The sequence below is a fragment of the Vulpes vulpes genome, chromosome 15, assembly GCF_048418805.1.
Source record: "Vulpes vulpes isolate BD-2025 chromosome 15, VulVul3, whole genome shotgun sequence".
Taxonomy (NCBI): Eukaryota; Metazoa; Chordata; class Mammalia; order Carnivora; family Canidae; genus Vulpes; species Vulpes vulpes.
Genome location: NC_132794.1, coordinates 45,438,557 through 45,466,146, shown reverse-complemented (window position 1 = coordinate 45,466,146; position 27,590 = coordinate 45,438,557). Strand labels below are relative to the sequence as shown.

At 34.2% G+C, this 27,590-nt stretch overlaps 1 protein-coding gene across 3 annotated transcripts in view; it reads right to left on the bottom strand.

Moving 5' to 3' along the window:
- SPRED1 (sprouty related EVH1 domain containing 1) overlaps positions 1-27,590 on the bottom strand; it is a 122,213-nt gene that overhangs the window by 47,665 nt on the left and 46,958 nt on the right. For all 3 annotated transcript variants that reach the window (XM_025998439.2, XM_025998440.2, XM_072738226.1), the window contains exon 2: positions 12,863-13,037. In XM_025998439.2, the coding sequence (XP_025854224.1) occupies positions 12,863-13,037 (175 nt within the window). The remainder of the gene's footprint in view (positions 1-12,862; positions 13,038-27,590) is intronic.

Genomic DNA, 27,590 nt, shown 5'->3' with positions numbered 1-27,590 from the left:
CAGGGCGTGATCCTGGAGACCCTGGATCAAGTCCTATGTCAGGTTCTCTGCATGGAGCCTGCTTCCCCCTCTGCCTGTGTTCTCTGCCTCTCTCTGTCTCTATGAATAATGAATAAATAAATAAAATCTTAAAAAAAAAAAGACACTGTTCTAACTCCTGGTGCCCACACAAACAACAACATGAAATTCTTGGGCACAGGCAATAATCCCTGCTTCTTCAGCTGGCTCTTTCTCAAGCCCCCATAGGCAGTTAGAAGTCTGAATTGCCAGAGTAATAATACTAAACAACCTTAAATAATTCTCTTCTCCCTCAACTGGGTCTGCATAATTTGGAGAGGGGCCCATACAACTTTGAAGAAGCCAATCTCAATGATCTAAGGATCTAATAGCAATGAATCTTTATTAATCAATTTATATAGCAATATCTATATAACATAAAAACCATTTAGAAACATAAGAATATTCAAAAACATAATGATAGTTGGAGAGTTTCAGCCTCCTTCGAGCTGAAGTAGACCAAAACAGAAGAGAAAGGATATGTAAGAGTTGAAAAATTTAATAAACAAGGTTAAACTTTATAAACCCAAATCTTTATATTACAGTGAATTGAAGCTTTTCAAAAGGCTATGGACATTGGAATGTGAAAAGGTCGCAAATCCATAACTGAAGTTCCTCCCCAAGAAACTAGAAAAAGAAAAACAGAGCAAACAGAAGGAAGAAAATAATAATAAACAGAAACCAATCCATTGAAATAATCAATCAGTGAAAACAGAAAGAAAAAAAAAAAAAACCAATGAAACAAAGTGCTGGTTTAAAGAAAACACTAAAATTGATTAATCTCTAATAAGACTGACAAATTAAAAATGAACACACATCACCAATTTCAGGAATGAAACAAAGGATTTACTAAAGATCTTGCAGCCTTTAAAACTATAATTGATGTATTAAGAAAACTTTTCCTTCATAAATTAGATAACTAGAAAGAAATGAACCAATTCTCTGAAAATTGTGTATTATCAAAACTCAATCAAGATAAAAGATAACCTGAATAGTCCTATAACCATTAAAGAAACTGAATTTGTAATTAAAAGCTAATAAAGAAATCTCTCTATATTAAAATGATTTAACTGGAGAATTCTACCCAATATTTAAAGATGAACTAACACCAATTGTACAATATCTCTTCTAGAAAACAGGAAAAAAAAAAAAAAGAAAGAAAAAGAAGGAATATTTCCCAATTCATTTTATGAGGTCAGTATTACTTCAATACCAACACCAGACAATGATAATACCAAAAAAACCCATAAACAAACAAAACTACAGACCAATACCTCTCATAACTTAAATACCAAATTCCTTAATAAAATAGTAGCAGCAAATCAGGACACCTAGCTGGTTCATTTGGAAGAGTATGCAACTCCTGATCTCGGAGTCATGAGTTCAAGCCCTATATTGGGTGTACAGATTACTTAAAAAAGTAAATAAACTTAAAAAAAATAGTAGCAAATCAAATCCAATGATACATAAAAATATTATACATCATGACCAAGCAGGACTTATTCTAGGCTACAAGGCTGGGTCAACATTCAAAAATCAATCAACATGATCTATCATATCAACATGCTAAAGATATGATCATATCAGTTTTCTACAAAAAGCATTTGACAAATTCTAGCAACTATATATGATAAAGAATATCAGTAAGCCAGGAATAAAAGAATTATCTTAATCCATGAAAGAGCACTATAAAAAAACTGTGCAGTAACATCTTACTCAAGGGTAAAAGATTGAATGTGTTTTCACTAAGATCTAAACAAGGCAAGGACATATCCTAATACCATTACTCTTGAGCACTTAAAGTTCTGGTCACTACAATAATCAAAGAAAAAGAAATAAAAAGCATACAGATCGAAAAAGAAGGAATACTACTGTTCCTATTTGTAGATGACATGACTGTCTATATTAAAAAAAATCCCAGGGAATCCAAACACCTCATAATTCAACAAGATAACAGGACACGAAAATTAACCACATCTCTATATAATGAGCAAGCAGAAATCAAAATTATAAACACCAATACTGTTTACAATTGCTCCAAGAAAAATAATACACTTAGCAAAACAAATATAGGAGTTACATGCTGAAAATCACAAAATGCTAATGGAAGAATTCAGACCTTACTAGAGCAAACCACATTCATGAGTTAGAACATTCAACATAGTAAAGATGTCAATTCTCCCCCAAAATGACCCATAGGTTTAATTAATACAATTCCTATTAAAAATCCTAGTAAGGATTTTGGTAGACATAGGTAAGATTATTCTAAAATTTATATAGAAAGACACAGACCCTAGAATAGCTAAAATAATCTTAAGAAAGAAGAATAAAATGAGAGAAATCACTATCTTATATACAAGGGAAGGGAGGGCTTAAAATATAACTATAGTAACACAAGTGATCCTTGTGGAGGGATAAACAAATAGAGTAAATGGTGCTCGATAATCTGGACATTCACAGGCAAAACAAAACCCACTTTTACCTAAACTCATATAAAAATTAACTCAAATTTGACTGAAGACTTAAATATAATATAAAATATAAAAACTATAAAACTTTTAGGAAAAAAACAGGATAAATCTTTGAGACTTAGAACAAGAGAAAGTCCCTGAACCGGACACTAAAATCGTGATCTGTGAAAGGAAAAAAAATGATACACTGATCATAAAAATTTAAAACTTTGGCTCAGCAAAAAACCCACGAAGAAGACAGAAGAAAAGCTACAGACTGGGAGAAAATATTTGCAAGCCATATATCCCAATAAAGGACAAGTATCTAGAAAATAAAAAGAACTCTCAAAACTCAACATCAAAACAAAACAAAACAAAACAAACAAAACAAAACACACAATTCAATGAGAAAAATAGCTAAAGGACATGAATATTTTTCTGTTCAAAAAGCACATATAAAGATATTCAACATCATTAGCCATTGGGAAATACAAATTAAAACCACGATGAGCTCTCACTACATACCTATCAGAATGACAATAACAAAAAATAGTAACTACACAAAATGCTGGCAAGAATGCCTAGAAATTGGATCGTTTATACTTTGCTAATGGAAATGTAACATAGCATAGTCACTCTTGGAAAAAATTGGGCAGTTTCTTACGAAACTATCATATACTCAAGAATTGCACTCTTGGGTCATTTATTCCAGAGAAATAAAACTTAGGTTCAGAGAAAAACTTGCACATGAATGTTCAGAGCAGCTTTATTTGCAATAGCATAAAATTGGAAACAGCCTAGATGTCCTTCAATGAGTCAATGGTTAAACAAATCTGGTACAAAGACATCACAGAACACTAGCCAACAATAAAAAGGAAGTATTGATACACTCAACAATCTGAATGAATCCTCAGGGTACAACAGTGAATGAAAAAAGCCAATCCTGAAAGGTTACTTACTTATGATTCCAATCATACATTTTTTTAAATTACAAAATTACAGAAATGAAGAATAGATGAGTGGTTGCCAGGCCAAGGAGGAGGTGGATGTGGTTATAAAAGAGTAACAGGAGGGATGATTCTTGTGGTTACTGAGTTATTCTGTATCTTTTCTGTGGGTGGTAAAACTGTATGGTTATAAATACACACCAATTTGTACCTGTAGGAAAATCTGAATATGATGGCTTGTATCAATGTGAATATACATTCTGATTATGATTATACTACTGTTTTGCACAATGTTACCAATGGGAAAACTGGGTAAAAAGGAACATGATCTCTTCATATTATTCCTTACACCAATTAGTAATCTATAATTGTCTGAATAAAAATATCAATTACAAAGTCTCTGGAACATACGCAAAACTAGATTTCAAAAAATGATTATCAACTTCCATGAGGGAACATAAGAGACATTAAGGACACTTTCTTATAATAAAGGATATCTGAAAGCAGTAAGTAAATCATACTTGTGTCTGCAACACTAGAAATTCCATTAAATTCACAAAGAAGCCAACATTAGCACAAACATTTAACTTTATTCTGAAGTTCTAACTATACAATGCTATACAAAAGGTAGATAAGTTGCATGAATGAGCTTTAAAGGATATCAGAAATGATCTCCCCCCTCAAAAAAAATCATTTACAACAGTCACACATTTTTTATGTATGTAGGCAAAAAACTTAAATGAGTGTACCTATACCAAAAGAAAAATTGTTTAATGTTCTGAATGAGCAAAAAGGGTAAAGACGAATATTGAGGGGGGAAACTAGTATTAGCAGATATTAAACTCTACATAAACTAAAAGTAGTTAAAAAGTGAAATATTCGCTTAGCAATTGACAAACCAGGAGAACTGAATAAGCACTGGTATGGATTGAACTGCATCCTTCTGAAATCAAGAAGAAAAGCTCTCATCAGAAAATGAATCAGTTGGCATCTAGATCTCTGACTTTGCAATAAATTTCTACTGTTTAAGGCAGCTATCTGTGGCATTTTGTTATGGGTGCCAAACAGACTAATATAAGAAGTCTATACTTCTTAATATAAGAAGACTTCTTAAAATAAGAAGTCAAACCCTCATACTGCATATCATAAACTTTAAAAGTCTAGCAGATAGAAGGCACTCAAGTACCTGTTGATTGATTAAAAGAATAGTATCCATCAACTAATCAGTTAAAGGTATGCTACATTATATTTAGATTCTAATAAAGCAAAAGTAGTTAGGAAATGTTTATAGCTGAAGTCAATAATTTGGGGTCCAAGAGTTTGAGCTTTAATCTAGGTATCAGGGAGGCTATTAGCTATTGTTAATAGTTTAATGGCAGTTAGAATGTAATGGAAGGGATGTGCAGTATATTACCATCAGGTATAAAGCAGAAATGTGAAGCCAAGATAATCCTGATGAGCCTGAAAGACCAGATTAACCAGTATAAATCAATCATTAAAGAATGAAATATTACTTTAAAACTAATAATTAAATATTAAAGAGGAAGTATACCATAGGTAGTTAAAGAGAGTGCTGAAGCAAGTGTTAAGCTGAAGTTTTTTGAAAAGACAAAATAAAAGCAACCAGAAAGGTAATGTGGGACATACTCCAAATCTTAATTTTCAAGGAACAGCTAGCTATTGCTCGGCTCCAGAAGAGAAAGAATAGAAATGACAACAGGCAGCTTTTTTTCTCAAGGAATACTGGCAATATTAAAGAATTAACTCTTTAATGCTTTCTCTGCTGGGAGAAAGTCGCAAAATTCACAGCAAGACATAAAAGTCATTAATAGTACAATTTATTATCTTTTCAATGGATTGACCCTAAAAAGAATTGGTAATTTTGGATTAGATGAATATTATTAGCATTTCTTGCATTTCAATTCTTCCCAGGAAAACTGGTTTGCCCAAGGTGCTTTCTCTAACACAATTTTCCTGTTTTTTCTATCTGTGACCTTACCTGTGACAATAAAAAGGCAATTGTTCCTTCTGTTACCATTTCCTCAGGACTCATAAGCTGTCTGCCTACATTCTCTATTCCATATAAACTCTTAACATGCTATCTTTACAGTTATTTAGTTAATGTAAAAGAAGGGAAGGCATTTCCATAATTTCAGTACATGCTTTTGGCGAATCATGAATGAATAATGCACTAAAGCAACATCATGAAAAGGGACTACTTTGGGCAATAGGCAGATAAATTCAAGACAGCTAAAAAAAAAAAAAAAAAAAAAAAGTAGTGACCAGATTATAAATTTTCTGTGTTGAGATAAGGAGACAGAACTGTCTCAAGGTAATTTCTGGATTACTAAAGAAATATTAGACCCAGGTTTTATAAGTTCAGTATGATAAGCAATATAGAAGCTAGAGAAAGTTAAGTAAAACTGGGCCATGAAAAATATTAGGAGCTTTATCTACAGGAATACAGGCAAGACAGGAGAAAAGCAGAGATGAAAAGAATGAAAGAGTCACTTTTTATTAAAAAAACATTTTTTTTAATAAATGGAAGAATCGCTAATTTCTAGGTCTACGACTGTTACTGTTGCACGATCTGAATCCATTCACCAAGTCCACAAAAAAAGTTCAAGATCTTGCATAGTGTAGAATAAAGTCTCAGCCAAAAAATACAGATTCCTCTACTTTAAGGATACTCAAGACTTGAAAATTCAAACATATAAACTAAAACATAAGGCCTTATCCAAATAGAAATCTATACTCAAATGTTATCTACTTTTTCTCAGTAAAACCTTCCTTGGTTATCCCTACCTAAAGTTTTAACAAACCTCCTTACAAAAAATTCCCTATCTCCTTTCCCGGATTTGTTTTTTCCCCTTAGCACTTAGAACTGTCTAGCATAGTATTTATTTTGTTTATTATAATATTTCTTTGTCTCTCACCAAATGTATACTGCCTTAAAAACTGGGATATTGTTTATTTACATAACCCAGTGCCTAGAACAGTGTCTAGCACTAAGTAGCTACTCAATAAATATTTGTTACATGAAATACTCACTTTTACAAAGTGAGTATTTCTTTTTAGTAGTGCAGGATTCAATGAAGTTCCTTAAGTGCAAGGTAAGCCAAGAACTCAGCACATACTGGCTACTGAAATATGAATGAGCGTGGTTTGAATGATTGACAAGAAAAATTTAGACTGGCTTAAAAAAGAAAATAATAAGAAAGATACTGAAGCCAGAAGGAGTCTAGTGAAATCAGGAGAAAATTGGAGGAACAAAGTGATACAGTAAGCAGAACACCCTAAGAGCAAGAAAAGGGGAATAAAATAGAAATGACAGGAAATTGTAAAATTCCTCAAATAGAACAGCTTTGAATAACAACCAGATCCAGGAAAGTAGGTTGCTGAAATAAAGACCAGAAGGTCAAGACTATGCAAAGAAAAGCCGCCAAAAACAATGATGAGGCTCAGATGTGGAAAAGCTGGCTATGCAAAGGAACTGCTACGGCCAATGGATGAAAATGAAAGCTAGAGAATGATCTGAATGGCATAGTGTCAACAGAGGGATGTATATACATGGATGATCGAGTAATATTCTACATAAGGGGAATAAGGAGCAATAAAAATGCTGAACTATATCTACTCCCACTCTTCCCCCTAACTCTGTGGTATTATGGTTATGGTGAATAGAATCAGTAGCTTTCAAGAGACAGAGCTCCTGAATCCTAAGAGAAAAGCTAGTTAATTTTCAGAGAAGGAAAAGTTCTGTAGAAGGACTGAGGTTTCACAATGGAATAACAGAGGCACAGTGGGAAGGCTAAGCAGAAAATCGTTGTTCTGTACTTTTATAAAGTTCATTCCAGGGCAGAAAGATGATCAATCTTAAAAGGTTTCCAAAGGTGGAGAGTAGGGGAGTCTCATTTTTAAAAAAGCCACTGCTATATATTAACCACTTTATTTTCTCCCTAGAAAACAAACATTCTAATTTTGTTTTAGGCTCTAGTAACCAGAAGGAAACCCCATTTTAAAAATGTTTTTTAAAACAATAAAACCATTATCTTATAGGCATTTTAACTTTTAAAACCATTTCTAGGGATCCCTGGGTGGCGCAGCGGTTTGGCGCCTGCCTTTGGCCCGGGGCGCGATCCTGGAGACCCGGGATCGAATCCCACATTCGGGTTCCCGGTGCGTGGAGCCTGCTTCTCCCTCCGCCTGTGTCTCTGCCTCTCTCTCTCTCTCTCTGTGACTATCATAAATAAATTAAAAAAAAAAAATTAAAAAATAAAATAAAATAAAACCATTTCTATCCACAACCTAATTACTTATTAATCCAAAAACAATTCCTTAAATCTCTGCCAAGCTCCTAAAACCTGAAACTTTATTTTTCCTTTTTTTCATTTTAATATTATTTTTGTCACCCTAAGCTTACGATATCTTATAACTTTGCTTTGACACAGCACAGTGCCTTTTTCTTGTTCCCATGGAATGTTTTAAGTCATCTAGATGTTGTAAGTCTTACTTTATCTTTCTATACAGTCTACTCCATTTTTGTTATCTCTTGGTATTCAATAAGCTTTTATTTTTTTTTTATTTTTTTAGGATTTTATTTATTTATTCATGATAGACATAGAGAGAGAGAAAGAGGCAGAGACACAGGCAGAGGGAGAAGCAGGCTCCATGCCGGGAGCCCGATGCAGGACTCGATCCCGAGACTCCAGGACCAAGACACCCTGGGCCCGAGACACCCTGGGCCAAAGGCAGGCGCTAAACCGCCGAGCCACCCAGGGATCCTCCTACGATAAGCTCTTAAAAGCATAATGCCTTTAAACTAGTAAATTTACTAATTAAATTACTAAATAAATTTACTAAAATTAAATTACTAATTTTAAATTAATTTACTAAATTACTAATTTTAAATTAGCAAATTTACTATTTAGTATTATACTAATAGACAAATTATTGTCTATCTTATAAAATTATTAAAAATAGTTATTTTGGAAACCCATAATTAAAAACTGTCTTCAGTAAGATTTTAGCAAAACTTTAAATATTATTACTGATAGATAGTCAAGTACTCATAAAGACACTAAAGGTATATTATAATTCAGTGTTCAAATTTATATGTCACATATAATTCAGCTAAAATGGTCAAATAATATAATCTATACATATGGTAAATACTCTGATAAAATGTTTGCCTATCCATTAAGAGTCTCATACTACATAATTAAAAACTGTCTTCAGTAAGATTTTAGCAAAACTTTAAATATTATTACTGATAGATAGTCAAGTACTCATAAAGACACTAAAGGTATATTATAATTCAGTGTTCAAATTTATATGTCACATATAATTCAGCTAAAATGGTCAAATAATATAATCTATACATATGGTAAATACTCTGATAAAATGTTTGCCTATCCATTAAGAGTCTCATACTAACAGAGAAGGGTCACTGTATCTAGAGAAAAGTAAATCAAAAGAGAAAGTTTCTATCATGGGAAATGTGAAACTCCTTAGCAAAGATTATCTACCCAAATTAACAGTTAAATTTTAGTTAGCATTTTAAAAAATGTGATCCAAGATAAAACTAACTTGTATTGAAGAAATCAAGGCCATCAAGATTTAGAAGGAAATGAAGGATACAATCCATACAAATAAAGGAAAAGAAAAAACCGGTTCTGAGAATCCATCCTTGTTGAAAACTATTCCATCCAACCCCAAGTGTCTAGAAGAAAGGTAACATTTCATTATCTCATGCTACAATACCAAAGCCTGGTGTTTCTTTTTAATTCCTTCTCAATCACCAACAAAGTATGAAAGTCAATGTAGAGCAGAACTTCCCAACTGCTTCCTCAGGCATACTTAGAAAAAGAACATTTGTAACACAACCAGGAAAGAGGAGGAGCAGCTAGCTAGTGGTGAAGAGGCAAGGAGTCTAGAGTCTCCAGCCACTTTAACCTATTCATGGCACACAGGTTGAAAAGCTCTAATTTAGAGTATGAAAGGGTAGCCTGAGAAATAAATTCTACCTTTGTAAGCATCATAAAAACAGGCAAGTTATAGGTATGCATCATAGGAAATAACTTCCGACCTGTCTGAATGAATGAACCAATAAATGAATGAATGAGTACTGATCTAATTACACAAAATGCTACCTTCCTGAAAAAAATCCCAATCAGCCTGCTTTTTTATTCGTGCTCTCTCATAAAAAAGGGTGAAATATAACCCTTTGCGAAGCGTAACAAGACATTTTTAGTACAAGTAAATGTAAATCAAATGCTGGAAAAAGTCTTCTACCAAAGTGTTTTTTACCCTTGAGAAAAGCCATCTTTCTTCTTCACTACTATTAATGAAATCAGTATTCTCATTTATACATAGTCTTTTTTTGTTTTTTAAGATTTTATTAATTTATTCATGAGAGACACAGAGAGAGAGGCAGAGACACAGGCAGAGGGAGAAGCAGGTTCCTTGCAAGAAGCCTGATGCAGAACTCGATCCCAGGACTCTGGGGATCACGACCTGAGCTGAAGGCAGACGCTCAACCACTGAGCCACCCAGACGTCCCTATGCATACTCTTTAAAATATTACCTAGTATTTCTTTAATTAACTATACAAGTGGTCTCAGATTACTAATTACTGATTCTTTCTTAAAGGACACAAGTTTTTTTAATGGGGTATGAAAGGCAGGTATGTTACTTCATTTCTAGAATTCATGTAAGGTAGAAGATTCTAAGATGTAACATAAAAAATGGGTACAGAACACAATGTTTACCAAATGATGATTAACTATTACATAGAGACAACAGTAAAATGCAGTTTACTCACCAAAGATTTTAAAGTCAACCATCATTAACTTGGGAAGAATTTTGTAAGCTTACAGACTTGACAGTCATAAAGTACTTTTTTTTTTTTTTGATAAATCATGAAACTAGAATCCAGAAAAGTGGATTAAATAAAAGCAAGCAATAAAAATATCTACAGATAAGGATATTAATGATCCCAAAGTGTGGTGATAATGAAAAAGATACATACTTCGATTCTATTATTGCTTTATAAGTATCTTGGTCAGATGTGTATTACCCAGGAGAAGGGGCCAAATAATCTGTTTATTTCAATGTCCCTGTCCCATTTGTCTTGAGATTCCACAAAACTTTGCTATTTTCAATTTATATCCATGCATTATTTCCTCTGCCTTTGGTCACACAGGTCCTCATAACCTAAAACTCTTTACTATAGCTAATCCCTATTAAGTGGCAAACTTCCAACTGAAAGTGATTTTCCTTTAATGTCTACACAGAAATACACTTATCATCCCTGTCTCAAAAACAACAAGATTCCTCTAGGTGAAATGGTCAGGTGAAACAAATGTTCTGATTCCTAGGTCAGTGCTTCTTTCAGAAAAACCTATTTTCTTGTTAGTCTATTATTATGACTCTATACCCTAGGATTAGGTTACGGCCTCAAATTAAGTCCTGACATAAGGAAATACGTTTTGTGTGTTCTTTCTGAATCCCAGTTTTATTCTCAGTAGCTTTATGTCAAAGCCACACTCTGAACAACCATCAATCTATCAATCTGAGCTTTCTCTGACCAACTTCACTCCTAGTTAATGCAGATTTAATCCTGTATTGAATTATCCTAAACTATCCATTTTTATTAATGTAATTAATACTCTGTTTCACTCTGATTTTCTTTTCTCTAATTGACATCAAGGTCATCATTTCTTTGTATTTATGCTTTCTCTAGCAAGCTTTTTTCTCCAACTCTTTCTCCATCTTTGACCTGTCTTCTTTTTTCCTAAATTAAAACATGCCTTAAATCTTCACTATTTCACTCAGTTCCTAAAATCTACAACTTCCCCAACAACATTCCCGTTATTATGAGCTCAGACAAGCATAAATTCCAAGGGAGGTCACCATAGGTTCTTGGTTAGAAGTTTATATGGCTTATTTAAAGAAGCATTAGTATACACTATCCACCATCTTATGCAAGGTCAAAACCACCTTTAAATATTTAAACTTTTAGAGATGATAGGTTAAATTTATTATAAACACTTACTTCAACTGGGGTTTCCTACAATCCTAAAACCACATTCTGGTTAATTGAGAGACATTATCAGGAATGCATCATAAACTCAAAAAACAGAGTTGGAAAGCTTTCAAGAGCATTTACAGTAACTCTCCATTTAACTGAGGCAGAAACAGGGGCATAGGCAAGTCGGGCAACTTTCTAAATTACTAAAGTAATTCAGTAGTAAAAAATAACTAGAAACCAAACCAGAATTAAAAGTAATTATTTAAAACGTTCATGTATTAAAAGAATTATTTGGAACTTAAAACACATTTTCAATAGAATCACATTATTGATGCTAAGTGGGCTCACAAACTAGTCCACAATTATGCATTTAAAGGGAATTCTAGTTATTTTCAAGAGTCTTGGAAATTCTTGGCATTTTACTCTCATTTTGCTTCGAAATGCATGCTTTCCTTTTGCTTGATGCAAAATGACATTAACATTACTCAGCTTTTCAGGTATGATCACAGTTGGGTTTTTGGGGGGGAGGCTCAGAAATGAAAGAAAAAAAAAGCTTTCTACACCAATTAAAAAAGAGTAAATGCCTAACACTATCAAAGTTTAGACTCAAATTTTAAAATACATGGATAGAAGAAAATACTCATCTGAGTAGAAGATAGTAGTGTAAAAACTAGGCTGGCAATCAGTCTTATAAGCCTAGAATAACTAAATTAATAGAGAATTAAGAGAAAGAACCTGAGAAAACAGAGTCCAGGGTAGGAGCCAGTAAAATTTTCCATGAGGGTCCAAATACTTATGGTCTCTGCTGCAACTATGCAGTTCTGTCATTATAGTATAAAAGCAGCCACAGATAAAATGTAAGTGAATGAGCTAGGTTATGTTTGAATAAAACTGGATTTATGGACACTGAAATTTGAATTTTATGTAATTTTCATGTGTCACAAAATTATTACTCTTCTTCAGTTTTTTTTTTTTCAATCATTAAAAAATGTAAAAACCATTCTTAACTCATGGGTCATACAAAAACATGTGGCAGGCCTGGGTATTTCCTGTGGAATATAGTTTGTCAGCCACTAGTCTTGGGGGGTAGTGAGAAAGAAGGAAAGGCAGAGGGTAGCTGGTTTAATAGCTGGGGGGACTATTCATGCATTAAACCTAATTTTAAAAAATTGCACCTTCCTTCTAACACATACACATTAATGTGTACCAGTTGGAAAGAAAGAGGCATATTTCTCTGTCTTTAACTTTAAAAAAGCTTAGAAACATAATCACTGATCCTGGGCAAAAATCATTTTCCTAATGGTATACTAATCAAACTTTAAGTAGATAATTCATCCTATAGAATCTTAAAATTATAACAGTAGACACATTATTACCATTTTGTCCCTGAGTCGCTCTCCACGGATAAAAAAGTCAGCACAGCCATTTTCTTCCTGATGAGGGACTTTGAAGACAGTGACGCAGCTTAGTCCACTCCCTCCAAGTGGTAACCATCCACCACTTGAGTCATCCCGGGTCATCACCACAGCTCGCACTCGTGCATAACTATTACTAAAACAGATGCAAAGATTAGAAATTAGGTTTCCCATAAACAAGAAACAGTCAAACTGTCAGTTTTATTTGAGAAATCAAAGACATTAATGTGTGGTAACTAAAATGTTTCCTATTTCCTTGATAGTCCACAAAGTAACCTACTTAAAAGAGGTAAAAGAACCGGAAACTAACTTAAAAGGTTAATCCTTATTTTGAAGACTAAGCTTACAATCAAAGACTGCAGATCCCGTGTTTCAATTCATCATTTGAGTAGTTCAAGCACATGCGATTGCCATGGAATAAGTAATAAAAGATCCCCACAGATAAATATTATAAAACTATATAGACCACCATCAAACGTCTATTTTATGTCCACCTGTTGCAATATAACCCAGACAAATCACTGCTGTATTTTAGCACATTTAATTGCGACATCTCTAAGTTTCTAACATTTCTAGACCATAAATAAAATGCTGAAACAAACACACATAGTGCAGATGCCACATTTCCTATTTCTTCTAACAACTGGGAACCTAATCACAGATCATATAGAGACAAATGTTCTATTTCATGAACGTATCAAGCACATTCATCTATAGAAACTCTTCATGCTCTCTTTTTAACAGACCTCTCTTTTTAATAGTTCTATGCTACTTAGTGTCTTTGCATGTTCAAAGTGTTAGGATGCTGGCTTTCATTTCTGTTGTCCTAGTCCTTGTCTGAAATCTCCTAGCTTTTTTTTTTTCCCGCTTTCCATATTTATTTTGCTGAGCTATACTTTACATACAATATACTGATCTTAAATATAAAATTCAACAAATTCTGACAAATGTACACATCTGCATAACCAACATGACAATCAAGATATGGAACATTTTCATGACTCCAAAAAATCCCCTTAAGCCTCCTACCCATCAAATAGAGAACCACTGTTCTGTTTCTAACAAATAACTAGTTTTGCCTGTTATGGGCCTTCAGTATCTATGGAATTACACAATCACCATTTGTACCCTATTTGTCTGACTTATTGGACTCATTATGTTGTCATATTAGTTCACACTTTTTTTTACTGCTAAATAGTCTCCTCACTGAATAAATACATCACAATTCATTTATTCTTTCTTACGTTAATGGGCATTTGGATTGTTCCTAGTTGCTATTACGAATAAAGCTATTAAATATTCTTGTAAAGGTCTTTTTATAGACAACTGCTTTCATTTCTCCTAATTACAGAGGAATGGAACTGATGGGTTAACAGGATAGTATGTATAACTATAGAAGAAATTAACAAACTGTTTTCCAAAGTGGTTTTACCATTATACATTCCCATAATACATGATAATTTCAGTTGCTCCATATCCTTGCTGATATTTGGTGTGTCCAGTCTTTTAAATTTTTACTCATTGTAGTGAGTTTGCATATAGTGAGTTTGCAGTGGTAACCCATTATGGTTTTAATACCAATTTCCCTGGATAACTCCTGGTGTTGAACAACTTTTCATATGGCTATTGGCCATTTTTATGCCATCCTCTTTTTAAGTCTTTGGTCATTTTTCATTATGCTTTTATTACTGATTTTTAGAAGTTCTTTATATATTCTTCACACAAGTTTTTCATCAGAAAGCTGTATACTTTGAAAGTGTCACTATGTTGTGGTTGAATGAGGAGTCTAAAGTCATATTTTCAGAAGTTAGATCCTGGCTCAGCAACTTACTAGCTGCTTGTTCTTGAGAAAGTTACTGTATGCACCTTCAATAAATGTAAGCAATGCCTGACACATAAACAATACAGAAGTACTAATTATTAATACTGAAACAGAGAATTAAAATTGTAGTCATCATCCTGGTAATTCAAAGACCTGGGAAAAAAATAAAATTTACACAGTCAACCAGAATTCTCTGTTATTGGAGTCAAACTAATTCTTTAAGGGAAGTTCTACAAGTCTTTAGCTTTACAGGTTCTGTTCTAAAGTTTTTATTATTGTTATTTAGAGGCCCTGATTCTTGTCTAGACCCCATTCTTACCCATCTTCAACTCAGAGAACTGGTTTATGCTGAGTACATAGTGTAAAAGCTGGTCTGACAAAGGTATCAAATTGGAATCCTCCCCAGGATGGATGGGGAGGATGAGATCTCATCTTAGGATGAGACAGAACAAGTACTTCTACCATAAATAAGTATAACATGTATACCAAGAAGCCAGGGAAGCCTGTTACACTGAGAACCAGCTTGGAGGGATGGAATCAATACTAGACAATGGCCGTTTGGATTGTTAACTATTTAACCTAAGGATTCCACAGAAGCACAGCACATAATTTAGAAATATTAGGGTTCAGATTAAATGTCTGTGAACTATAAACTCATTCATTTAAAGGTCAATACCTTTGAAGTTTAGTGAAGTCACAAACGTAGAACTTGGGTAAAAAACAAAATTCAAGTTCTCAACAAGCATTTAAGTATTTATTTTACTGTAAGATCCTGACTCTTCCTTCTTATCTAATTATGCAGTAAACTGGGACACTTAAGAATTTTATCCTAGGTTCTACAAGACTTAGAAAACCTAAGGAGTAAAATAACCCATTCAGAGCTCAGGGTATATTTTGACTTTAGAGTATAAGAGTAGTTAACTTCTTTAGAGCAAAGACCCTTATTTTTTCATCTTTGAATCTCACTAATTCTCATTTACAATTTGTATAATGTTTCTCGGCATATTTTTTATTTTACAAAAATGTTTGTAAAATAAACATACAAAAAAATCTCCATAAATAAAATTATTAGAAAAAATATAAAAACCTTAGGTAGCTTTTTGGGATGGTGAAGTAAGGTATTTTCCCTTCTATTCTGTTCCTTCCAAATTATTTTATAATTAATATCTATAAATTAAAAGTAATTTAAATATAGAATTTATATCTTAACTATCTTGGCTTTACTCAAGATACTATAAATATTTTAGAACTTTTAAACAATATATGAATACATTTTTTTAAAAAGTATCCCTAACACTAATTCGCTTTGCTACCCCGATTACATTTTCTACTTTATAAAGTGCCACCTAGAAGAGATGTATTGTCCTTTCCAGGAAAGTCAAATAAAACAAAGATCATTTTAGGTAGAAGAGTAAGGCTGCCTGATTCACTGTTCATTTTACAATAAAAAAAGTTTTAAAGCTGATCAGTAATTTATATACTTTTTAAAAATCTCATGCTTTCAACTATACCAAATATGTCATTGTTTCCCTTATCTATTCAAGCTGATCCTTCAAGTTATAATGTATTCCATGAGCTTATGTGAATAAATTTGTATTCCCCCACCACAGCCTTTATTAGTTTATAATTTAATAACAGCCTCCAGCTTCAAGACCTAATATTAGAATATGTACCATAAAATTTTTCAAGTTGTTCCATAAATGTGTGGGGCAGGGTTTTTTGTTGTTTGTTTTTAAAGACAGGCCTTCCTTCCTGCCAATGTTAATCTTTTCACCTGTGCTTCTAATTCTTATAATCTATTTACCTTTCTATAATCTATCTACTTATAATCTGTTTACCTTATAATCTATTCAAATGTATTCATCCCAAATAAAAGTAGTTAATTCTTTTGTCTAAAATATGTAACCTCATCTAAAGAGTAATGGCAGCTCTTACAAGTTGTCATATCTGCCTTGTAGCATAATGAAATTTGTACTTGTCATCCTCTTAGATAAAAGTGACTTTAACTTTAGAGCAAGGAACCAAATTGTATTATTCTATTCAAATTAACAAAAAACATTTTTCCCTGATCATGTAAACAGACGCCCATTTTAATAAATGTGGAAAATAAATAAAAATAATACTTGGAGTTAAAATGCTAACAACTTGCTGGATTTTCACTCTGTGTATCATATTTGTAGTCTATCACTCTTAGACAACAGCTATTTATGATGACAACTTATTCTTTTTGCTAAGAACGCACAATTTCATTCCTGAGCTGCTTTAATACTTAGTTGAAAGGTACTTGTTTTTAGTGATTCATCTTTTTAAAAAGTCTATCTGACAATAATTAGTTCTTTAATATAATTTTCTGAAACAGTTCAAACTAAAGCTCTATTTTTCCCTGTGGTGGTAGACTACATAATAAACACTTTTCAGATTAGCTTTTATTCTAATTAAATTTAGAGGCTCTTCTTGTAAAACATAGCTGGGTTTCCATTATATTCTTCAAAATCTAAATTGTATCTCAACTGCTAATCTCTGATCTCAGCTGAACAATTATATCAAATATATTCTTTCACCTTTAGTCAGCAAATTAGAAAACTAATGCAGAAGTCCAGGTGAGAGGTAATGCTGGATTGGCCTTGAGTGACAATAATGGGCACAAAAGAAATGAACTGATTTGGGATCTGTTTCAGTGAAAGAGCCAGGAGGACTTATTGACTGGGTTAAGCAAGTGTTCTAAATTATCTAAAATTCTTAGTCACCACCACCTTTACTTTCTAGAATTTTCAACTGGTACTTCAGTAAAGTTAAAGGCAAAAGAAGAGGACCAAACACGAAGATAAATTTTGCCTTATGTTGATCCATGTGGTTTCTTCTGAAACAGCAGTACTGTGTTATACGTAATTCAGAATAACTCTAAAACTGTACATTATTGTAGCTTATGGTAAATGCCTATTACAGTTGCATTTTCAAATTTGCATACTGGAAAAAACATTTATCAAATCAGTACAGTTATGGAAAATTCTACAAGCCCCAACACTCTAATATACAAAATATCCTTGGCCTAAAAATGGCCTTCTTTTTAGTTTCCCATCTCCCTTATAGAATACTCTTGCTCTGTTATTAGTAAGCCTATTATATACATCGACCCAAATGCCTTCTTGCTCTCTTCATTCTTTCTATATTATCTCTGATTTTCAACTGAGTTGTCTTTCTTCTACTGATTTGCATAAATTCTCTATATAATAGATGGTAATCCTTTGCCAATTATGTGAATTATAAGTATATTCTGATCTATGGCTTTTTTAATTTTTGTAATGTCTTTCAAAGAACAAAGCTTTTCTTTTACCGTGGTCAAATGTATTTCTCTTCCTTTATGATTTGTGCTGGTGACTTTCTGTAAGATATCATACATACCTATTTTAATTTTAAAATCATTTAAGCAAACAATTCTCTACTTCCTATGAAAGTAAGAAAGTCCTTAAAATCACCATGTCTGGAAGTACAAATATTCATGTATCTACTGATTATATAGCCCATGACCACTAATCAGAAATTAAATCCAACTTGGTCTTTGCTTCTCAGGTCTTCTGTTCCCCTGGGCATGGCAATCAAATCTGCTGTATACAGTGCTGGTGAATTGAGACCTACCTTTATTAATTTCTTTTTCTATCTAGGGTCCACTCTCGTCTAATATGGATTTGTACCAGAAAATTTCTCCATTCCATTTCTTTTTTTAAAAAAATATTTTATTTATTTATTCATGATAGACATAGAGAGAGAGAGAGGCAGAGACACAGAGGGAGAAGCAGGCTCCATGCAGGGAGCCCGATGTGGGACTTGATCCCGGGACTCCAGGATCATGCCCTGGGCCAAAGGCAGACGCCAAACCGCTGAGCTACCCAGGGATCCCTCCATTCCATTTCTAAGCTTGACCCAACCTCTAAATCTTCCTACCCTTCCATGCTTTACCACTTCTAGGTGTATCTTTTTTTTTTTTTTTTTTTCCAATTTCACCTTTTCCATTACTTCAAATGGAGCTCAATTATATTTTCACCAAAACACTGCCCAATTATTACAATGATGTTGCCAATATACATCATTTATGCCCTTACCTGAGAAGGTTCCTACCTAAAGAGGATTTTTCATATATAAATTTATAAAGCAAAAAAAATTATAAAGCTTGAAATTACAGAAAAATGTTTAACAAGGAGAGAATGGTTATTACTAAGGAAGTTATTATAACAAATTTTACATACTGAAGTACCTTAGTAACTATATTTACATAAATAATTCTGATTATCACTTTGTCACAATACCACAACCTGTAGTGGAATGTGGGAAATGAAGTCTATATTTCCAGTCTATATTTTCCTGTGTGCCCAACTAAAAATTGGGAAAGAAAGAGAGAAAGAGAGAAAAGAGAGAAAAGAAAGGAAGGAAGGAAGGAAGGAAGGAAGGAAGGAAGGAAGGAAGGAGAAAGAGAAAGAAAGAAAGAAAAGAAAAGAAAAGAAAAGAAAGAAAGAAAGAAAGAAAGAAAGAAAGAAAGAAAGAGAAAGAGAAAAAGAAAGAAAAGAAAAGAAAAGAAAAAAGAAAAGAAAAAAAAGAAAAGAAAAGAGAAAAGAAAAGAAAAGAAAGAAAAGAAAAGAAAGAAAAGAAAAGAAAAGAAAAGAAAAGAAAAGAAAAGAAAAGAAAAGAAAAGAAAAGAAAAGAAAAGAAAGAAAAAAGATACAAGGGTCAGCAGTCTCTAGCAGAAAAGGGGAAAAAAATCACAAACACTTAAGACCTTGGAACCAAACTGTTCTCAGAATGAAGTCCATTAGGAGCACGGGGATCACACAAGAAAGAAGAAAGGAGAGAAGGACAGAGAGAAGGAGAGAAAAAGGGAAAGTATTTCAGAAATGGTAACTTTAAGAATAGTCAGATCATTAATGGCTGACCAATGGGCAATTAGAAAGGTACACATTTAGGAAACAGATCTGAGAAAAAGCTAGAATTGTACAAGTCATTTTGTTTGTTCTGTATAGTAATGGTTCTTAAATTGGGGACTCAGGGTAATCACTGATACTACTGAAATTGTGATTAAAGCTACAAACTATCTCCCCTGAAGAAGATACATATATAGCTTTAAAAAAATCATATTTGAATACAATTTTGGGGATTCACAGTCCCTTCCAAGAGGTTTACAAGCCTGAGATTAAGAAAATTCTATCTAAAGGGCAAGGGCAAAGATGCTCTGCAAAAGACTTTTAGGCCCCATAATTTACAGATTTGTGAAGATATTTCCGTGCAAATGAGTTAACCTGAATGCTGGTTAGGTGGAGTTACATTATTCTCTCTTAAGTAAATCATAAAAATACCATGCTTCCAGTATATTCCATGAAATACACTAACATCCAGAAAACAAAAATGAAACTAAAGATCAATTGAAGTGGGAAAAGGGGGCAGAAGAGGAAGTCAGAATCAGAGATTTGAAGATACTATACTTCTTGGCTTTGAAGATACAAAAAGGGGTCATGAGACCATGAATGCAGGCCTCCAGAAGGCTGGAAAAGCCAATGGAATGGATTCCCTAGATCCTTCAAAAGGAATGCAGCCCCACTATACCTTGATTTTAGCCCAGTGAGATCTATTTGGATGTCTAACTTTCAGACTACAATATAACAAAACTGTGTTATTTTAAACCACTAAGTTTGTAGTAATTTGTTATAGTAGCCAACAGGAAACTAATACAAAAGATGAGGGCAAATCTTCCTGAGGAGATAAAAGCAATTCACACACAGGAGGCAAAGATAACTATTTTCCATTCCCCTCCAAAAAAAAACACAAAAGCAAAAACCAGAATCCCTTAAGATTTATTCAGTACAATAAGAATTTATATTTTTTCATAAGGATATATTTACAGTGACCAAACATTCCATGTCTTCAAGAGTATATTTAAAGTAAATACTACTATCCAGGTATTAAATATTATTACAGAGGCTAAGTATAAGAGGAAAAGGAAGCATTTAATAGAAGTAAATTACAATGATATAGAACTTCACAGTGTAAGTACTTGTTTTCTCAACTATAAAAAATGCAGATGATATTCACACGATAATCCCATTACTACCCATTTATCTATTCACTTATCCAGTAAGCATTTATTCATATGCCTCATACATAAACAAAATTTAAAAGTTATGATCTCTTCCTAGAAGCTCATAATTTAGTGGGAAATGTTAACACAAAATGGGAAGTATAAGAGATAACATTCGTATTTGATGTGGGTTTTTAAATTTTTTTTAAAGATTTATTTATTTATTTATTTATTTATTTATTTATTTATTTATTTATTTATAAGAGAGAGAGAGAGAGAGAGAGAGAGAGGAAGAGAGAGGCAGAGACACAGGAGGAGGGAGAAGCAGGCTCCACACTGGGAGCCTGATGCGGGACTCGATCCGGGGACTCCAGGATCACGCCCTGGACCAAAGGCAGGTGCTAAACCGCCGAGCCACCCAGGGATCCTCTTGTGGGTTTTAAACAGCAGTCTATCACGTGGAAAAAAAGCTAATGACACTCCACAGAGGGAGCATGACACAAGTATGTCATGTTTAAGGACCAATATTAAGTTAACTTACTGGACCTTTCTGTATAAGTCTTTCATACCATGCTCAAGGTTAGTACTCTATTTTATCACAATAAAGAGACCACAGGGTGACAACTATCAACAGAGTAGAATACTCTCATCTATGTTTCTAAAAATCTCTCTAAGACCAAGAATAGTAGAACTTGACTGCATCAACCCTAATGAGATAGGCTATCTCAACATTTTACAGATAAGGATATGAAAGACAGAGTTTGATTATAAAGATAAAGGTCTCGAATTACTCATTTGTATTAACAATTTTAAACTTGGAGCAAATATTATTTTCCACAGTAATCACCAAAGCATCACATGGCAATTAGTAGCATTGTGTTTAACAGTCAGACTTCTTAGATTCCAAAGGCATTTGCATCATTTAAAAGCTATAATCTTGGGCAAATTAAATTACTTTGCTCTCCGTTCCCCTAGTCTCCTGGTCTGTAAATGGGGATAATAACTATCTACTGCGGTGTTTGAAAAGTGAATAAGGAAATCCAAGTAAAGTGCTTAGTATTGTACCTGGCTCACAGTTTGTTGCCCAATAAATATTACTATTTTATAATGCCTTCACATATTAAAACAACTACATGATGTTATAATATCTGCATTCTGAAATTATCTAAATTTCTCATTCTGCATTTATTTGTTAATAAACCCAGGAGATAGCTTTTTACTTTGAGTAAGAATTGTTAGCCACAGCTAAGTATTAAGTACCAGTTCTCTAGCTCTTGCACATACTGCTTATATGATGGAAGCACTTCCAACCAAGACATAGGCATCTGGGGAAGTCTTCCAGAAGAAGGAGAAACAAAACTAAAATCTAAAAACAATAAAGGGTTACTCACAAACTATCCCTGTAGAGTCAACTACTCTAGGTTCTGCTAAACAGTATCATCAACCTACCAAAGTAGTTTAAAACCCTTACAACTTTGTATGTCTCCTGCTTCTGGACCCAACACTGTTAATTCTCCCGATTCTTTAATCACCAGCACTGATGATATGATTTCATCTTTTGAAGTACTTTGTTAGTATTTTGTTAGAAGACTTGAACTATAAAAAATATTCATTGTCACTAAGAGATCAGAACACAGAAGACAGGGAACCAACAATACCAGAATTTGTGATGAGATAAAAGCATTCAAATGAAATGAAATGAAATAGTTGAGTTTTAAAATAATCTTATAGGGCAGCCTGGGTGGCTCAGCAGTTTGGCGCTGCCTTCAGCCCAGGGCATGATCCTGGAGACCGGGGATTGAGTCCTGCATCTGGCTCCCTGCATGGAGCCTGCTTCTCCGTCTGCCTGTGTTTCTGCCTGTGTGTGTGTGTGTGTGTGTGTGTGTGTGTGTGTCATATACAAATAAAATCTTTAAAAATAAATAAATAAATAAAAATAATTTTACAGTATGAAAGGCCTAAGATCCAGAGGCCATTACAGAATAAAGGGATAAATTATAAAAAAAACCCTGCATAGGAAAAACACCATAAACAATATAGTAAAAAAAGGAGTAACAAAATGAGAAAAAAAATGTATAGCATAGGGGCACATAAGTGGCTCAGCAGTTGAGCATCTGCCTTCAGTTTAGGGCATGTCTTAGGGCATGACCCAGGTTCAGGGATTGAGTCCTGTATTGGGCTCCCTGCAGGAGGCCTGCTTCTTCCTCTGCCTTTGTCTCTGTCTCTCTCTCTTATTAACAAATAAAATTTTTTAAAAAAAATGTATAGAATATACCTATTCGTTTTCTATTGTTTCCATAATAAATTACTGAAAACAGTGGCTTACAACAACACAAATTTATACAGTTCTGTGCCCTGGAAGTCCAAAGGGCTGCACTGAGCTACAATTAAGTTGCTAGCAGCTTTGTATTTCTTTCAGGATGATAAAGAAGAGAATAGATTTCCTTGTCTTATCCAATTTCTAAAAGACACCCACTTCCTTGGATTGTGGCCATTCTCCAAGCCAGGAACATTGCTTCTCTCTCATCCTTCTGTAGTCACATCTCTTTCTGACCACAGTCCCACTGTCAGGAAAAGTTTTCCACTTATAAGAATGCAATACTATTTAGCCATGGTAAAAATGAGGAAGCTCTTTATAGTGTCAAGTAAGCTGATCTCTAAGTTCTATTAGGTTTTTTTTTTTAAGGTACATGAAAAATATCTTAATATATCTTTGTTAAGGTTCATTAAATATACATTTAATAAGGTAACTTATTAAAAATAAGGTTCAGGGGATCCCTGGGTGGCTCAGTGGTTTAGCGCCTGCCTTTGGCCCAGGGCGCAATCCTGGAGTCCCGGGATGGAGTCCCGCGTCGGGCTCCCAGCATGGAGCCTGCTTCTCCCTCCTCCTGTGTCTCTGCCCCTCTCTCTCTCTCTATGTCTATCATAAATAAATAAATCTTTAAAAAAAATAAATAAAATAAAAAAAAGGTTCAGGGATCCCTGGGTGGCTCAGCAGTTTAGTGCCCGCCTTTGACCCATGGCGTGATCCTGGAGTCCCGGAATCGAGTACCACATCGGGCTCCCTGCATGGAGCCTGCTTCTCCCTCTGCCTGTGTCTCTGCCTCTCTCTCTCTCTCTGTGTCTCTCATGAATAAATAAATTTTAAAAAATTAAAAAAAATGTATTTACCAAACTCTTAAACACACACATATGCACACTTTTTGAAGGGCTATGATCTCAAAATGGTACTTGTCTGTAACAAGAGCTAGCAGTTTTTGTACACTTGTCATTATACTACAACAATGAATTTTTAGCAGAATGCAGATTGATTTTTAACAGCCTTCTTGCCCTCCCTGATGTCAAAACCTGCCCCCTCTGCAGGCTGAATCCCTCCCAAGAACCTGAAACAATCAATCTTTGTTCCCATCTATTTACAATGTATAGTTCTCCCTAGAAACAGACTTGTTCAAATATAGCCTAGCATCTCACAGCCTCCTCCACACATTTCCATAGAACATCCCACAAATTAAATTACATCATATGCATGTATTTCTTCTAAAGATACTAAGCTCATTAAGGAAGTAAGGTTTTGCCTGAAGAAAGTTGGATACTCTCATGTTGGATATATAAATAATAGATATATTATAAAGTGATACAAACATAGAAGGTGGAAAGGCAGGGGAGGGAATTCCTTAGCCCTCCTAATATTTCACCCCAGATCAAGGTTTTGAGAAGGAAAGGCTTGAGAAGGATTCCAAGAGATAGAAGAAAAAGTTGATTTCTACCTTTGAAAGCAGACATAGCTTTAGCAGAGAGGAATTCTTACAGACTCCAAGGTGAACACGGGCAATCTCTAATGACAGTACATTATCTATATTATTATAGATATTATTATATTTCTTACTTTCCAAAAAATCTTCCCTAATGCCTATCATTAGGCTGGGGACCTTTTGTAAATGCTTCCATCATATAAAGTGTGAAGAGAAGACTCAATATATTTCATACTTGATAGTTAGCTATGATTAATAATTCTTCTTTAAAGCAAAAAAAGGGGACACTGTCCCATTTTTCTGATTTAGGTAAGGTACATGATATCCTTGTGTATATCCCTATGTAATTATATGAGAAGTTCCTTTTTTACCACACAGAAAGACACAGTAATCTATTTCTCTCCTTTCTCGTTGTCTTTGGTAATATTATATTGCCTGATCTTATCTGTGCTACCAGAAATATTAATGAAAAATTTGTGGGTTTATGACTAAGATGAAGTAATTCTCATCTAAGTACATCAGGTCAATAGCAAGAACATCTGGTAAGAGATTACTCCTCTTTGGTCAGGAAACAGATGCAGGGAGATTCAGATGTCACTCCTGAGAAAGTAATTCTTTCATTGTCAACATAAATAAGATGTTTTCACTAAAGAATTCAGCAGAATCCTTTATATTTAGGATTCCCAACTTTTTAATGTTGCCAATTCCTTCTATATGATTTTACACATGTAGCCTTATTTAGTAGAAATGTTGAGCATTTACTTTTTCAAATACATCTAGAGGCAAATACTGAGTGAAGCTTTACCCATGCTGAGAATGTATACAGTGCCTTGGCATTTAATGGCAAGGAACCGAGGAATAATGAGGATAAGTTGACAACTCTGTTTATCTAGGATGCCAATTCTTCACTGATTATGCAAACAAGGTGAGGATGCTATAAAGTTATGGAGCCAGTGGTAGGGACCAAGATTAATCAGCAGAATAATCTCCTGAGAAAAAGGAAATCTCTTTCCATACAGTTATTTTAAAAATCACCAAAATAAATATCTAATGGTTCTGGATATGCCCAACACTTGAAAGTCCTAAGAGTACCTCCATAAAGCAGATATTTAATAAATGCTTGTATAATTGAATCTAGAAATAAAAAAGAAAATCAGATGAAGAAGCACGAAGAATGCTCAAAAATTCTCATAAATATCTATCAAGAGTGCTTCTGGAAAAAAATCAAACAGCCCAACTTGATTTAAACACTTAATCAGGGGCGCCTGGGTGGCTCCCTCAGTTGGGCGTCTGCCTTCAGCTCAGGTCATGATCCCAGGGTCCTCGGATGGAGTCCCACATGGGGCTCCCTGCTCAGTGGAGAACCTGCTACTCCCTCTGCCTGATGCTCCCCCTGCTTGTGCACACTCTCTCTCCTCTCTCTTTCTCTCAAATAAATAAATAAAATTTAAAAAATAAACAATCAGATGAGAATCTAGTCAACATTTAGGAGCCTTCAATAATGTAGATACATAATTACACAATGTGAATAATACTTCATCCTATAGAAGTTTAGAGGTTCCCTAAAAATGCCATACTAGTAGTCTGAGAATTAAAAAGTATAATGGCAGGGATCCCTGGGTGGCTCAGCAGTTTAGCGCCAGGATAGACTCACACATCAGGCTCCCTGCGTGGAGCCTGCTTCTCCCTCTGCCTGGGTCTCTGCCTCTCATGAATGAATAAATAAATAAAATCTCATTAATAAATAAATAAAATATTTAAGAAAAAAAGTATAATGGCAAATAGCTAATCCTATTGTGCAATTGCAGGACCTTTGAGAATTTCAGACATTACTTCACTGAAAATGTAATACCTTACGGCAGTGTGGTCTAATAGAAATATAATGCAAGCCATATATATAATCTTTAATTTTCTAGTAGTTACATTAAAAAGCAGAAAGAGTAGGCTGACCGTGGAAACACCAGAGAAGGTTAGCTCCAAGGGCCAACCCCCTCAACAGAAATACTAAGAAGCAAAGCAAATAGAATCAACTTTGTCAGAACTCTAGAAAATAGTCAAAGATTTACAGCAACCAAGCAAATGTTACATCTAAGGGCAACTTAAGAATGGCAGGAAAGCTTTGTGGCACTTGCCCTCAATCTAACCCCATCTCCAAGGTGGTCTTAAACATGGCAACCTATGTTCTCAGCATGGGATCCTGGTCCCCGGCTCTGGAGAAAGTAGAGCCAGACTTCAGTCTCAAAGAACTACATCTGGAGGCACGTAAAGGTGCCTGCATTCTTCAAACACATCGTAAGGCAAACAAACCATCAGCTGCTGTCAAGGGCAAAATATTACAGATGGCCAGTAATAAATGTACCAAAAACCTGGGAGGAAAAGCTGGAGAAACAGTTTTAAGTAATTAGAGCAATCAAAACTGATGTTATAGACTGGGGAATTTAGAAAGCCACATGCACACCCAGGGCAGAGAAGCTCTAAAAGACTTTAAAAGTTTTAATCTCGGGCTGAACCTCTAACCTCAGCACAAGTGGGAAGTAAAGGGTAAGGCAGCTATAAATGGCTTGGCTAAGCATTGAAGAAGTGCTCTGATAAAGAGATAATGTGACAAGACTGGGAGAGTTTTTCTGTCTTTCTCAGCTCCTAGAGTTCAAGGAAATGTCAAACATGAGATGATCCCAGGTTATAGGAAGAGAGACTTCAGAGACCACACACACAGCAAAGAATAAAGACCTTATAGTTTAGAAAATTAAACAACTACCCCCCACAACCAGCAACAAATTCTGAAGAGTGGGAAGAACCTGATTTCCAGAGCTATAACATCATAATATTCAAATTGTTCAGTTTATCAAAAATTTACAAAGCATGAAAAGAAATAGGAAAGCCTGGTCCATTGACAGATGAAATTAACAGAAACTGTCCCTGAGGAAGCAAAGACATTTGGACTTATTAGACAAACATTTCAAATAAACTGTCATAAATGACCTCAGAGTAAAGAAAACCAGGAAAATGATGAAAGTTATGTATGAACAAATAGGAAATATTAATAAAGAA